This window comes from Terrapene carolina, unplaced genomic scaffold (assembly GCF_002925995.2).
Source record: "Terrapene carolina triunguis isolate 2854851 unplaced genomic scaffold, T_m_triunguis-2.0 Scaffold67, whole genome shotgun sequence".
In the NCBI taxonomy this organism is placed as follows: domain Eukaryota; kingdom Metazoa; phylum Chordata; order Testudines; family Emydidae; genus Terrapene; species Terrapene triunguis.
Genome location: NW_020664418.1, coordinates 11,091,179 through 11,104,754, shown reverse-complemented (window position 1 = coordinate 11,104,754; position 13,576 = coordinate 11,091,179). Strand labels below are relative to the sequence as shown.

The window sequence follows — 13,576 nt, the reverse complement described above, 5'->3', positions numbered from 1 at the left end:
CTCCCAGCCAACACCCCTTCCATGCCCCAAGCCAAGGACACAGAACTAACAACTCAGCACATGGAGCTGCAACAAATGAGCCAATTCGAGCTGTACCCAGGGCCCTCCAGACTTGGGCAGGTTTTGATCCCACTCCCCTGTCCGTGTTCCAAACCTGCTGTAAGATCACTTCCCTTTAGGCATCTCTGCCCTGGCTCAGATCCAGCCCTGCTCTGCCTCTGCCAGGGAGGGCCGGCCCCAGCCTCCTCAGGGAGCAGCTGAAGCCCTTGGGAATCCGTCCGTTCTTCTGGACTCACATGGCCCAGCCCTTCTCTGCCACACTGGCCCCCTTCCAGCTAGGCAGTAGGGTGCTCAAATGGAAGTTACAAGGGCAGCACATTCTGCACCCATTCCCTCTGTCTCCTCCTGTTTCACATGGCCTCTGCGTGGCCAAGACTGACCGTGAGAGCGGAGTACCAGCCGGGGCCTGCATGTCAAGGACTCTCAGGCTCCTTTGCTGTTGCCTGAGAGCCTGCAGTGCTGTTTGTGTAGCTCTCACATGAACTGAGCTATGAGGCCTTATCTTCACTATTCCAGCTCCACAGCCAGCTGAGAGCCTCCACTCACAGGACACCAGCTGTCACTTTCTCCATGGAGAGAGGACAAGGTTACTTTATGTGGATGCCTTTTCTCGAGAAGGGACCATCATGCAAAAGGCAGCTAAAATACCCCACCGAGCTTTAGGCTAAGGGCGTGTCTACACAGGGACATCCAATGCAAATTAACTAAAGGAGTGGATTAGTTAAACCACATTAAATCCCTGATTGGATGCTGCTATTCAGAATTAAAGTGGCCTTAGAATCATAGAATATCAGGGTTAGAAGGGACCTCAGGAGGTCATCTAGTCCAATCCCCTGCTCAAAGCAGGACCAGCACCAACTAAATCATCCCAGCCAGGGCTTTGTCAAGCCAGGTCTTAAAAACCCCTAAGGATGGAGATTCCACCACGTCCTTAGGTAACCCATTCCAGTGCTTCACCACCCTCCTAGTGAAATAGTGTTTCCTAATATCCAACCTAGACCTCCCCCACTGCAACTTGAGACCGTTACTCCTTGTTCTGTCACCTGGTATCACTGAGAACAGCCTAGCTCCGTTCTCTTTGGAACCCCCCTTCAGGTAGTTGAAGGCTGCTATCAAATCCCCAACTCTTCTCTTCTGCAGACTAAATAACCCGTTCCCTCAGCCTCTCCTCATAAGTCATGTGCCTCAGCCCCCTAATCATTTTTGTTGCCCTCCGCTGGACTCTCTCCAATTTGTCCACATCCCTTCTGTAGTGGGGGGCCCAAAACTGGACACAAAACTGCAGGTGTGGCCTCACCAGTGCCAAATAGAGGGGAATAATCACTTCCCACAATCTGATGGCAATGCTTCTAATACAGCCCAATATGCCGTTGGCCTTCTCGGCAACAAAGGCACACTGCTGACTCATATCCAGCTTCCCATTCACTGTAATCCCCAGGCCTTAAATTGGTTAAATTTAATTCACTTTGCAAGTTAATTAAAATAAACTGAATTAAAGCCACTTTAATTCTGACTGAGGATGTTCACAGAGATTTATTAACGCAGTTTAAATAATCCACTTCAGATTCACAATTTTGGTTAATGTGAATTAATTTTCCTGGATGCTCCCATGTAGACAAGTCCTAAGTCTCTTCCTGGATCACAGACACATTAGGTCAGGCTGACCTAATGTTCAGACCCCTTTGTGCAGCATGCCCTACTGCAGGAGAGCATCACAAGGTGACATGCACCGTCAGTGGCACAGCCACTCTTGGGGCAGGAGAGCTGGTTTATCAGGCTGGATGTGCTAGTCCTTGGCTGGATGGGGGGCATCTCTCTCCTCCAAGCATTCACGGCCCATGCTTCTCTCTGACCTAGCTGTGGCGGTTTGGATTCTGTGCTGATCAGCCAGCAGTTGCCCAAGCTGTGTCCTCCCCAGAAAGGGCAGGGCTCAGCCGTAGCTGTTGGATCTCCCCTTCCAGCACTGGCGGATGTTCATGAACACCCAGTCCCATCTGGAGACTCTACCCCATAGATGGTCACGACCTCAGTCCCAGAAGCTGCCCCTCCCCCTTCCCCAGATAGAGCCCAGCCATGGTGCAATAGCCATCTGTGGTGTGAGCGCTGGAGAGGAATGAGAGGGAGGCTGGCAGTGTTTTTTCTTTGGGGGACTGGAAGCAAGTGACTTCCCAGCACCTACTTGGGAAGGACTGGGAGAGGTGGTGGGGGGGGGATGACATGCCCACTGTATTGGCCCTATGTAAGGGGCAGCAGAGTGGAAGGTGATGGCAGTTTGTGAACTGGAATCTATTATAAAAGGAGCCAAGTTCAATCATGCTAGATGTACGAATTCTTAGGTGAAGTTCTCTGGCCTGTGCTAGACAGGAGACCAGATTGGCTGGTCAGCAGGGTCCCTTCTGGCCTTGACATCTATTAGATGGCAGCTGCCCATGAGAAATGAGGGCTAATGGTGACAGGAGAAGAGCCCAAAGCCAGAGCGGCGGGTTAGCCAGCGGTGCGCAAACTGGGGGGTGCAAGAAGTTCTCAGGGGTGGGAGGGAGGTGAACAAAGAAACTGGGATCCCGTGGGGCCCACAGCCATAATAGCAGGAATGGGATAAAAATAGAGTGGGTATTGTGGGGCGGGATTAAATAAAAAGTCCTCCTGCGCCACAAACGAACGCCCTGGTCAGCAGCTGCTGCTGTCTGGCCGCCCAGCTCTGAAGGCAGCACTGTGGAAGTGAGGGATTACTTTGGATGACAAGTAATTGGGGGTGAGGTGGCGCGGCTGAACAAATTTGGGGTGGGGTAAGCCACCCCAAGCCTAGCAGTGCATGGCCTAGCCATTTAGCTCTTGCTTTATGGCCTCCAGATGCTGCCTAAGACGACTGTACGGTGAGCAGCAGCTGTAACACGGTAGAGCCTTTGGAAAGGAAGGGAAGTCCAGCAGGGAGGCTTGGAGTTCAGGAACACTGCGCAAGGCACCAGCCCTTGGAAAGCAGCCAGCCTGCCTGGGGATTTAAGCCACTTACCACAGGCTCCCTGTCCACGGCCTTGTCCTAGGCAGGTGGGCAACAGCCCTTGGAAATGAGTGGTGCCTCCGGAATCCACCAGGCACATTCTGCTCATGCCGTGCTGGACATGGGACCAGCGTTTTCTTAGGAGCAGCCTGGCTCTGCCGCTGCGCAGGGGTGACCAGCTTGGTCACACGACCCCTTCGGAGCATGTGGGTCCTGCCAGGAACGTCCAGCTGAGGCAAGCTCCCTGCCAGCCTGGCAAGCACAACGCCATGGGGCTCCTGGTTTTAGCCTTGCCTATGGTCACCTGCAGGAGGCGCACTGCCGGCAGGGCTCGTGAGCATTCGCCGCAGCGTCGGGTCGGCAGCTGCGGGAGGGGAGGGGGAATTTGCTACAAACAGCAAATGTCACCCAAACTCTGCAGGAGTGTGGCGGACGGGAGGAGAGTGTGGGAGCATGTGGGGAATGGGCAGAAAGAAAAAGCAACCCTCATATATTTGTGATTGTCTCTTAAAAAGATTTATTCTCTCTCCTTGCCTGACTGGCCCCGGGCAGGGAGAGCGCAGGTTGTGTATATATATATTTATATATATATATAAAAAACAAGGAGCTTGGTAATAATGTACACTTTACAGAAGGGCAGAATCAGGAAGACTGAAATTAAACCCAACACAGCAACTCCAACGGAAACAAGAGCTAGAACATCAATGCTTCACCGCCCTGCTGGGACCCCTGATTACAGTGCTCCAGGGCATGGGGGGAGTAACTCACTGAACAGACACTGCTACAAAGGACAGGACCTGCAGCGTCCTACCCAGCCGACCACCCCACTCCCCAGCAGGGGGCGCTGCTGCTGCAGCAGGAGCCCACTAGGAACATTGAAAATGTCAAACCTCAAACTATGGGTTACTACACCGTTGCTTTAATTAACACCTAAGGGCAGGTGGCACTTCCGAAAGGGGGACTGGGAAACCCTTTGCTGCGATTGTTGGTAGCAGCTGGGCACAGGGTGCTGAATCATCCCAAAAGCCCAAACCCTTCCGTTTTCAACCATGCCAGAACCCTCTCTGCCAGCCCACCACCACCAAGTGTCTAGGCCAGGAGCTGGTGCTGCCCAGCCCCAGGAGATCTCAGGCCCGGCAAGGCTGCCCGACGGTCTCCCAGCTGCCGGAGCCAAGGTGCCTGGTGGGGGCCAGCTGGGGAGCAGGCTGGTGACACCACCCCAAGGTACCAGGAACAGACCAATCCCCAGCCCCACCATAAGGAACCCGAAGACACCTGACCCGGACCATCCAACCCCCTCGTTGGTACCAACACACACAAATGGGTCTCCGCCCCACTGCTGGGAATTGGGCTCCATGGGCCTCCATGGGCCCCCATGGCCCCCCGGTGGCTCTGCAGGGTCACTTAATGCCAGCAGCTTGGGAGACGCTTGCCTGGCCACATGCAGAGCGAAAGGCTAGGCCCAGGACTCCCCCAGGGATGGGGCTCTGCCTCCCAAGCACCCCAGCCAGGCAGTTCCCGCCCTCCCTCCCCTGACAGGCCCTAGGAAACCCGCCTGGGCCCCAGGCCATTACACCAGACAAGTGACCAGAGGGCAGCTGCTCTGGGCGGTGGCAGGTGGATTCTCTGCTCTGGCTGCGGCCAAGCTGCGGGTGTCCTAGAGGTGCCGGGGGGCAGCGCAGCATTTCCCAGCCTCCCGCTCCCGAGAACCTGGGGAAAGACCACCCCACCCTCGGCCCTTTGGCTGAGCCCTGCGGGAGATGGGGGAGGCTGGGCTGGCCCCTCCCATCCAGCAGACAGAGCCTGGCCGTAAGGGGAGCAAGCGCCCGGGTTCCTTTGACAGACAAAATGAAAAGGTTAAAAGAATCAGTCCAATGAAGGGTAGCTGCGGGAGGGGGCGGGGCTGCGCGGCCACTCTGCCTTCATTGGACACCAGGGCTGACACATTGAACAGCAGCTCCTCTTTGATTGCACCTGGGGGGGGAGAGGGAGGGCTCCTCCCACAGGGAAAGAAACAAAAACCAAAACAACAGCTTTCAAACAATTCCTTTTTACAGTATGTACAGTGCCCGCGGGCGGCGCGCAGCCCGGGACAACAGCGACACGGGCACCACGCACACAGCTCCCAGGGGCAGGGACAGCACAGCTCACCAGACACTGCACAGGCCGGGGGTGAGCCTACAGTGGGGAGCGAGCCAGCCCCTGCTCCACTGGGGACCTCCCAAGCCTCAGAGTGAAAGCAACAAGCGAGGGGTGGAACAGGCCGGCTGGGATCAGCTTCGAGTGACTGCTAACTCCTGGAGATCAGCCCCTCGAAGCAGCACCCCCATGCTGCCTGTAGGCCAGGGAGCGCGGTCCTTACAGCACATCAGCAAGGCCAGCTGAGGGAGGAGGGCAAGGACCAGTTGGGCTAACGGAGCCTGGCAAAGCGGTAAGAGTGCTACATCCACTGCCTGGGCATCTACGTCCATGGGGGAGGAGAGGTTCACAGCACACACACACCAGGGGCAGGGGGATGGGCCCAGCTGCGTCGGACCCACTGCTCTGTGCTCTCACCACCCACGGCCCTCACAACTCAGGAAACCGAAATTCAAAACCTGCCAAATGAACTGTAGTTTGGCATGCCCAAGGCAGAGGCCCCTGCAGCAGCCAGGCAGAGATGCTGGTGCCGCCACCAGCTGCTTCCCTAGCCCGGAGCAGACCCGTCCCCCATCTGCACAGACTGGCCAACCTCTGGAGGAGACTCGACTTCATCCAGCGTCAGAGGAGCCTCCGGTCCCCCCACCCACACGTGCGGTGCCGAGAGCAGGCCCGGCACACCCCCACCCTAGCGCTCGCACACACACACTGCCGCCTACGCAAACATAGGGGGCGCTAGGCCTGTGCAGGGAGGAACAGCCACCCAGCCGATCAGCCCTGCAGGTGGAGCAGGGGGCAGAACGCTCACAGGACTCAGAGAGGAAGAGCCCACCCAATGGCCTTGTTTGTGTCAAATCAGGGTTAGTCTGTGCCACAGCAACCTGTGCCCCCTGCCAGCAGGGAAGGCGGGGCGGGGGGATGGCAGCTGCCAGTGCAGCAGGTCTGAGGAAGATAAGTGGAAAGGAGGCAGCGAGGAGGAGGCAGGAGAGACAAGGCTGGCAGGGGCGCTGGGAGCCTGAGGGGAGAACCCCTGGCAGCAGAGCACCTGGAGGGGCCAGAACAGCAATTGCCACCCTGGCCGGTGACGCCTGTTCACCCCCCAGCTGGACTAGTCTGGGCGCCCAGCACCTCTCTGCGCTGCCTGGACACAGACAAACCTGCCCAACACAGGGCATGGCACTCGGGGTACCAGCCAAGTACACGGACAGAGTGTGAATGCGCCACCCGCTACACTGACCCCCCCCCACTGCACTGACGCACGCTCGCCCCCCCCGCTACACTGACACGTGCTCTCCTCCCCACACTGCAGACGCACGAGCCCACTTGTCCCCCCACTGTGCACTGAGCCCACCCCCACACTGCATTGACACGTCCGTGGGCGCACGCAGGCTCGCTCGCTCGAGAGACGCACCCCCCCACGCTCCTCGCTGGTACCCTATCAGCACTACTACAAATGAAAAGAGCCTTAAACTTTCTTCCCTGGGACTGCGACTGGGGCCAGGAAACTCGACTGTAGCGATCTGGGCTGTGCTCCCACGGAGCCAAGTGCAGCTGGCGGGAGGGCTGCATGCTGAGCAGGCCCGACTGGCGCGCCCTCCCCACCCCGTGTCCTGCGCTGCTGTGCTGCTCAGACCCTGGCGAAGCAGTGACCTCCAGAGGGACACTGAATCAAATCCACCGGAAACCCTCTCTGCTTCCATTGCCTCTTCATATGCACCAGGCAGGCGGGTCGCTTCCCTTCCCAGGGACGGTGAGCAGAAGAATAAATATTCCTGTAGGTTCCAGCTCCCCGGCTCACAAGGAAAGGGGCATGGAGGGGGCGGGGACTCCGTGTGTCCCATCGGGAAGAGGAAAGTCTGCCTCAGATTAGGGCAGGAACGGTCAAACAGAACAATTAACACCATTCAACTGATGTCTAATGGAATTTCCAGCGCTTCCTCATGTGAGCCAGTCACATGACTTGGTACAGACTCCGTTATCCAATCACGGCGCGTCCTGCCAGAAAAATCAAAGGAGAAATCACTCCAGTGCCAACGCTGCTGCATCCACCAAGGGGCGCCCCAGCCACAGGAACCGGGAGACACGGTTCCTCCTCCTTCCCTTCTCCTGCGGCAGCTGCAGAGTCCCAGGTCCCAGAGACGGGTGGGCAAAGCAAACAGCTGCCGCTCACACAGGCCCTGTAACAGTGTTTACTAAGCAGTCAGGAATGGCTGTTCAGGGAACTCCCAGGCTGGGCTAGCAGAGGCTGTGGGTCAGGATTGAGGGGCACCAGCAGAGCTATGGGGGCACCGGGCAGCCCAGGCTGGGCTAGCAGGGGGCTGCGGGTCAGGAGTGAGGGGCACCAGCAAAGGACCTAGGACAGCCCCTGCCCACACTTTGCCTGGTTCTACCCTCTGCCCCGAGACCCCAGGCTCTCCCGACCCCACTGCGATGTTACGTTTGTCCAGCGGCTCGAGGCTCTCCCTGCTCAGCTGTTCCCATGCCCTGGGTCTTTCTCTCCCCCCATCCCCTTTGCGGGAGTGATGCAGCAGCCTTACCATTCTCACCTCCTGGGAGGCGGGTACAAGGAGGGAGCAGAGCCCTGCTGGCTGGCCACGATGGCTGTCGAAGAGAGACCTGCAGCGAGAAGCAGAGCCGGAAAGTGACCTGGTGCCTACAGTGGTGCCACGGGAAGGTGGCAGCTCCAGGGCGGTGCCAGGGGGCGAGCTGGCAGCTCAGCCACCCTCCCGTCATCGCCACTTGCTCTGAAGTGTGCTCCGGGATGCGGACGGCTCTGGGGCTGAACCGAGAGCAGCCCCCTGCCTGCTTCAGCCCTGGGGTGGCAGAGCCCCGCACTGGGAGCTATTCACCATGTACATCCAGGGGAGGTCTGAACTACTGCATTCCCCAGCTCAATTCCACACCGATGCGCTGCTTCACAGAGATCAGCCAGGAGGAGGCGCTCTCCCACTGCTTGTATCTGCATACCCCGCTGCCCCAGCTGCAGGCCCACTAACACCCGCTGCCCCACCCCAGTATTCCCAGCCTTCCATCCTCCCTCCAGCCCTTCTCTTCTCCGGGCTCCATACCCCAGGCAGACACGCCGGTGTGCCTCCCCTTCCCACTGGGAGCTGTGCCGCAACTCAAGCCCAGCAAGGGCTGCCCGTGCCGCCGCGCGAGACGGACAGGCTGCTCTCACCTGTTGCATAGGGCAGGTTGTACTGGGCTGGCAGCAGGGAGTACCCCAGGTGGTGGTGGTGGTGGTGTGTTGACATCAGGCGTTGGGAAGGGGAGGTCCGGGGCCGATCTACGCTCCTCTCTCCTCCTGCTGCTCCCCCAACGCTGCTGCAGCCTCCACCCCCCCCTACCACCCCGCAGCCGCCACGCTCCCTCTCTTGAGACGCCTTCTCGCTGATCTGGAGAGGAGAGCACAGACCCCGGTGAGGAGGGCAGGGGAGGAAGAGCCCAGCCTGGGAAGCCGGCAGCGGCAGGACTCCCACCCAGTGAGATCAGAAGGGCCGGCACGGTGCACAGGCCACCCTGGGGGAGACGATTCCAGCCAGCCGTGCCGGAGCAGTTGATGCTGTCCGAGTCCAGAGCGCAAAGCACGGCCAAGCCAGCAGCCAAACCCCTCCCCACGGCTCTCCCCGACAATGTGGCCGAGACCAGAACAGTGCCAGGCTCAGCCAGCTCACTCCACCCGGGGCGGGGCCTGGCCCAAGCCGCGCCAGGGAGGCCCCCACACAAGGACTCATTTGGGGCACTTCTCTCAAAGGTCCCGCTGCACTGCCAGGGGGCGCTGGGAGCTGCCAGTCCAGTGGGACCTTGTCTCAGCAGAGCCCAGTGTTTTGGCCCAACTGAGACAATTCTACTCTTCCCCACAAGTGCCCCTACCCAGACAAAGTATTCTCCACTTCCTGTCCGACAGGCTGTGCAGTGAAGTGGGTGGCTCCCCCGAGTGGCGGGGGAAGGGGTTGCAGGTGGGCCATATAGCACCATGGCAAAGGCACGTTCGGCAGGTTGCACTAATGCAGCTCCCGCCTGCCCTCCGTTCACCGCTTGGCCTGTAGGCCCCAGCGAGCCCATCACTAGGAGGTAAACGACTCCAACCCGCAGCCCTTGTAGGATGAGTCGCAGGAGGAGCCTCTGGGCTGTGCCGCACCAAAGGAACGTCTCCCCGTGTCTTCCAGGAGGGATCCACAAACCTAGGCGTTCCCAGGGACTCCCAGCCCCAAGCTGGGCCCAGCCTCCCCCAGGGCCGGAGGGGAAGCCATGCCTGGTGGTTAGTGCATGGGACGGAGTAGCCCCGTCACTGACTCACTGGGTATCCTGGGCCTTGGTTTCTGCCCTGCAGACTGGGGTTACCACCCAGGGTGCCATGGGCCAGCACATGCAGCGCTGGGGTCCTGGGCCTTCCAGGGGTCCCCGTGGCGGGTCTGGGACAGGCTGTGCCAGAGTAACTCCAAGGGCAGGAGAAGGGGCCCATAAGCCCCACCGCAGCCGGGCCAGGAGGAAGCACTGAGTGCGGTTCTCACTCCCAGGGCAGCTGCAGGCAGAGGGGCTCGGACCCCACTTCCCATCAGGGCCCCAGGCCAGGGAAGCCCCGTCCCACCCTCACCGTGGGAGACTTGCTCTTGTAGTGGCTGGCATGCTGCTGCAGGATGTCCAGGGCCTTGGACTCCGAGCTGGGTTTGCAGCTCACGCTGGGGCTGGCTCGTGCCTTGTCACCATCCTCGCTCCCGGAGGCCTTGCTGCCATATGGGGAGAAGGAATAGCTGGAGGGCAGGTAGGATCCTGTGGGGGAGAGGCCAGTCAGAGCCTGGGGGAGGGAACGCCAGCGCCAGCCTCCCCCCCCCACAGGCCTCCCACCCCCAGGCTGCCTGCTGGGCAGGGGGCTCCTGCCATCTGAGCCCAGGCTGACAGCAGCATGCGTCTCTGCGCCAAGGCAGAGAATCAGACACATGGGCTCGGCAGGGACGCTCCCCCAGGCCACCCATAACGAGGGCCATGAGCCAGCATGGACCTCCTGTGCCCAGGGACGTCTGCCCGCCCAGCTAGCCGGCTGGCTGACAGCTGGAGGACTGGCTTGCAGCCCCTGCCCTGCAGCACATGCAGTGCTAACAAAAGCTGCTGCACCATCACTCTGCCACCCTGCTACTGGGACTGGGCCTTTGGCAGGGCCATGGGCACCCTGGAGAAGGGCCGAACCCCCCACCCCCACCCCACCCCACCCCGGCATTCACTTCTGCAGCCATTCCAGTCAGAGTCAATCCTCCTCTCCCCGCACTGCCCTGAGTTGCCGGTCAGTTCCTGCGGCTGTCGGGACCCCTGCCAAGCTCAGCCGTTGGGGACCCTCCCAGAGGCACCAGTCTGAGGCTGTGTGGTGGCTGAGTTATTGTGGTGGGACTGCACTACAAGCACCACTCAGCTCGCTGCACCCAGCCCCTCAATGGTTGACTCAAGCCCCGAGACACACACCCAGGGCAGGGGAGGAGACGCAAGCCTCCCCCATGGGGTGAACTCTCCCCGGCCTGCTGTCTAATCTACTCCTCTGGCTGGGCCCGGGGCCAGCGGGTAGCCCCCAGCACAGTGGCTGCGCCCATACCTGGGTAGTTCTGCATCATGACGGTGGGCATGCCCCGGTAGCTGGGGTGGTTGGGGTCGTACGACTGGCTGTAAGAGTAGCCGTGCATGTAGGGGATGTAGGACTGATGCTGGGTGAGGGGCGAAGACACGGGTACGTGGACGCTGGGTCTGGGGTCTTTCCCCACCATGCGGGACTCCTCGGGGGATGTCAATTTGCATTCGGAGCTTGTGCTCTCCTTCCCATCCTCCTTAGGGCCGGCCTCTTTGCTTCGGCTCCTTTCTTCCTTCAACTTCCTATCTCTCTCCTCTTTCCACCTCTCGTCCTCGCTCTTGAGCTCCGAGTACTTGGCGGGATAAACGTAGGTCCACATCCTGGGCTCTGCTTCCTGTGTCAACCAAAGAGCTCATCAGAGTCGCTGCATCCCAGCGCTGCACCGTGCGGCCGTGGCCCCGGCATTTACTGCCGTGCTGCTCCCCGAGGCGAGCCAGAGGGCGATGGGCACCGCAGACTGCGGGCCAGACAGCGGCTAGGGAAGGAGAAGGTGGCTGCAGCCTCTCCCAGCCAGCATCTCCCCCCACTCCCAGCAAAGCGCTTTGCCATCACACTGCCATCAGCAAAATGACAGGCCGGGCACCATGGGCACCCACAGCTCCCTCCCACTTCAAGAGTCACTGACCCACCATACAAGGTGGGCAGCCAACGCCCTCCCCCCAACATGTCTGGTGCTCGCTGGCCTGCAAAGTGATAGGAGCCTTAAAGGGCAAGGGGGCAAACAGAGTGTGGGCGTGGAAGGAGAATGCCCCACCAGCCTTGTCTGTCTCCCCCACAGGGCAGATGGCTCTGCCAGCTTCTCTCCATTCTCATGTCCCAATTCCGACCTCACCTTCCCTTTGGGGCCCAGGTGGCCAGCGTGGCATGCAGCCCTGCAGGGGACCCAGCTGTTCTTGTCCCGGCACTAGTCTGTTGGCGTCCGTGGCCCCCAGCCCATCCTCACAGACTGCACAGGTTTGCTTTGCTGACCGGGCTGGTAGTTCCCATGCTCCTTGGCCAGCTGCTTTTCTGATGTAAATCCAGCTGGGACCAAGCTTGTGGAAACCACTCAAATCAGAGGGGAGTGAACATAAGAACGGCCATATTGGGTCAGACCAAAGGTCCATCTAGCGCAGTATCCTGTCTTCTGACAGTGGCCAATGCCAGGTGCCCCAGAAGGACTGAACAGAACAGGTAATCATCAAGTGATCCATCCTGCTGCCCAGTCCCAGCTTCTGGCAAACAGAGGCTAGGGACACCATCCCTGTCCATTCTGGCTAATAGAAATTGATGAACCTATCCTCCATGAACTTATCTAGTTCTTTTTTGAACCCTATTAGTGTTTTGGCCTTCACAACATCCTCTGGCAAGGCGTTCCACAGGCTGACTGTGCATTGTGTGAAGAAATACTTCCTTTTATTTGTTTTAAACCTGCTGCCTATTAATTTCATTTGGTGACCCCTAGTTCTTGTGTTATGAGGCGTAAACAACACTTCCTTATTTACTTTCTCCATACCAGTCATGATATTATAAACCTCTATTATATCCCCCTTTAGTCGTCTCTTTTCCAAGCTGAAGAGTTCCAGTTTTATTAATCTCTCCTGATATGGAAGCTGTTTCAGGCCCCTAATCATTTTTGTTGCCCTTTTCTGAACCTTTTCCAATTCCAGTATATATTTTTTGAGATGGGGTGACCATATCTGCACTCAGTATTCAAGGTGTGGGCGTACCATGGATTTATATAGAAGCAATATATTTTCTGTCTTATTATCTATCCCTTTTTCCTAATGATTCATAACATTCTGTTCACTTTTTTGACTGCTGCTGCACATTGAGCGGATGTTTTCAGAGAACTATCCACAATGATTCCAAGATCTCTTTCTTGAGTGGTAACACCTAATTTAGACCTCATCATTTTATACGTAGAGTTAGGATTATGTTTTCCAATGGGCATTACTTTGCATTTATCAACACTGAATTTCATCTGCCATTGTGTTGCCCAGTCACCCAGTTTTGTGAGATTCCTTTGTAACTCTTTGCAATCTGTTTTGGACTTAACTATCTTGAGTAGTTTTGTATCATCTGCAAATTTTGCCACCTCACTGTTTACCTCTTTTTCCAGATCATTTATGAATATGTTGAATAGGACTCGTCCCAGCACAGACCCCCCCGAGGTCACCACTATTTACCCCTCTCCATTCTGAAAACTGACCATTTATTCCTACCCTTTGTTTCCTATCTTTTAACCAGTTACCAGTCCATGAGAGGACCTTCCCTCTTATCCCATGACTTCTTACTTTGCTTAAGAGCCTTTGGTGAGGGACCTTGTCAAAGGCTTCTGAAAATATAAGTACACTATTTCTACTGGCTCCCCCTTATCCACATGCTTGTTGACCCCCTCAAAGAATTCTAGTCGATTGGTGAGGCATGATTTCCCTTTACAAAAACCATGTTGTTCTTTACTGTAGTTTCAACCAATTTGCCCAGTACTGATGTTAGGCTTACTGGGTTGTAACTGCCGGGGTCACCTCTGGAGCCCTTTTTTAAAACTCGGTATCACATTAGCTATCCTCCAATCATCTGGTACAGATACGGATTAAGTGATAGGTTATATATCACAGTTAGCACTTCAGTAATTTCACATTTGAGTTCCTTTAGAACTTTTGGGTGAATACTATCTGGTCCTGGTGACTTATCACAGTTTAATTTATCAATTTGTTCCAAAACCACCTCTATTGGCACCTCAATCTGGGACAGTTCCTGAGTTTTGTTATCTAAAAAGA

General features: G+C 57.4%; 1 protein-coding gene across 4 annotated transcripts in view; it reads right to left on the bottom strand.

The window, feature by feature from the left end:
• Nucleotides 1-6,521: 6,521 nt before the first annotated feature.
• ZNF609 (zinc finger protein 609) overlaps nucleotides 6,522-13,576 on the bottom strand; it is a 121,469-nt gene continuing 114,414 nt past the window's right edge. For 2 of the 4 annotated variants that reach the window (XM_024213768.2, XM_024213769.2), the window contains exons 6-10: nucleotides 10,782-11,148; nucleotides 9,795-9,970; nucleotides 8,376-8,592; nucleotides 7,744-7,813; nucleotides 6,522-7,192 (exon numbers count right to left, since the gene is read on the bottom strand). In XM_024213768.2, coding sequence (XP_024069536.1) covers nucleotides 7,102-7,192; nucleotides 7,744-7,813; nucleotides 8,376-8,592; nucleotides 9,795-9,970; nucleotides 10,782-11,148 — 921 coding nt within the window. In that variant the 3' untranslated portion in view covers nucleotides 6,522-7,101. Of the gene's footprint in view, nucleotides 7,193-7,734; nucleotides 7,814-8,375; nucleotides 8,593-9,794; nucleotides 9,971-10,781; nucleotides 11,149-13,576 lie in introns of all 4 variants that reach the window. The other 2 variants (XM_024213770.2, XM_024213772.1) reach the window with 2 other exon arrangements.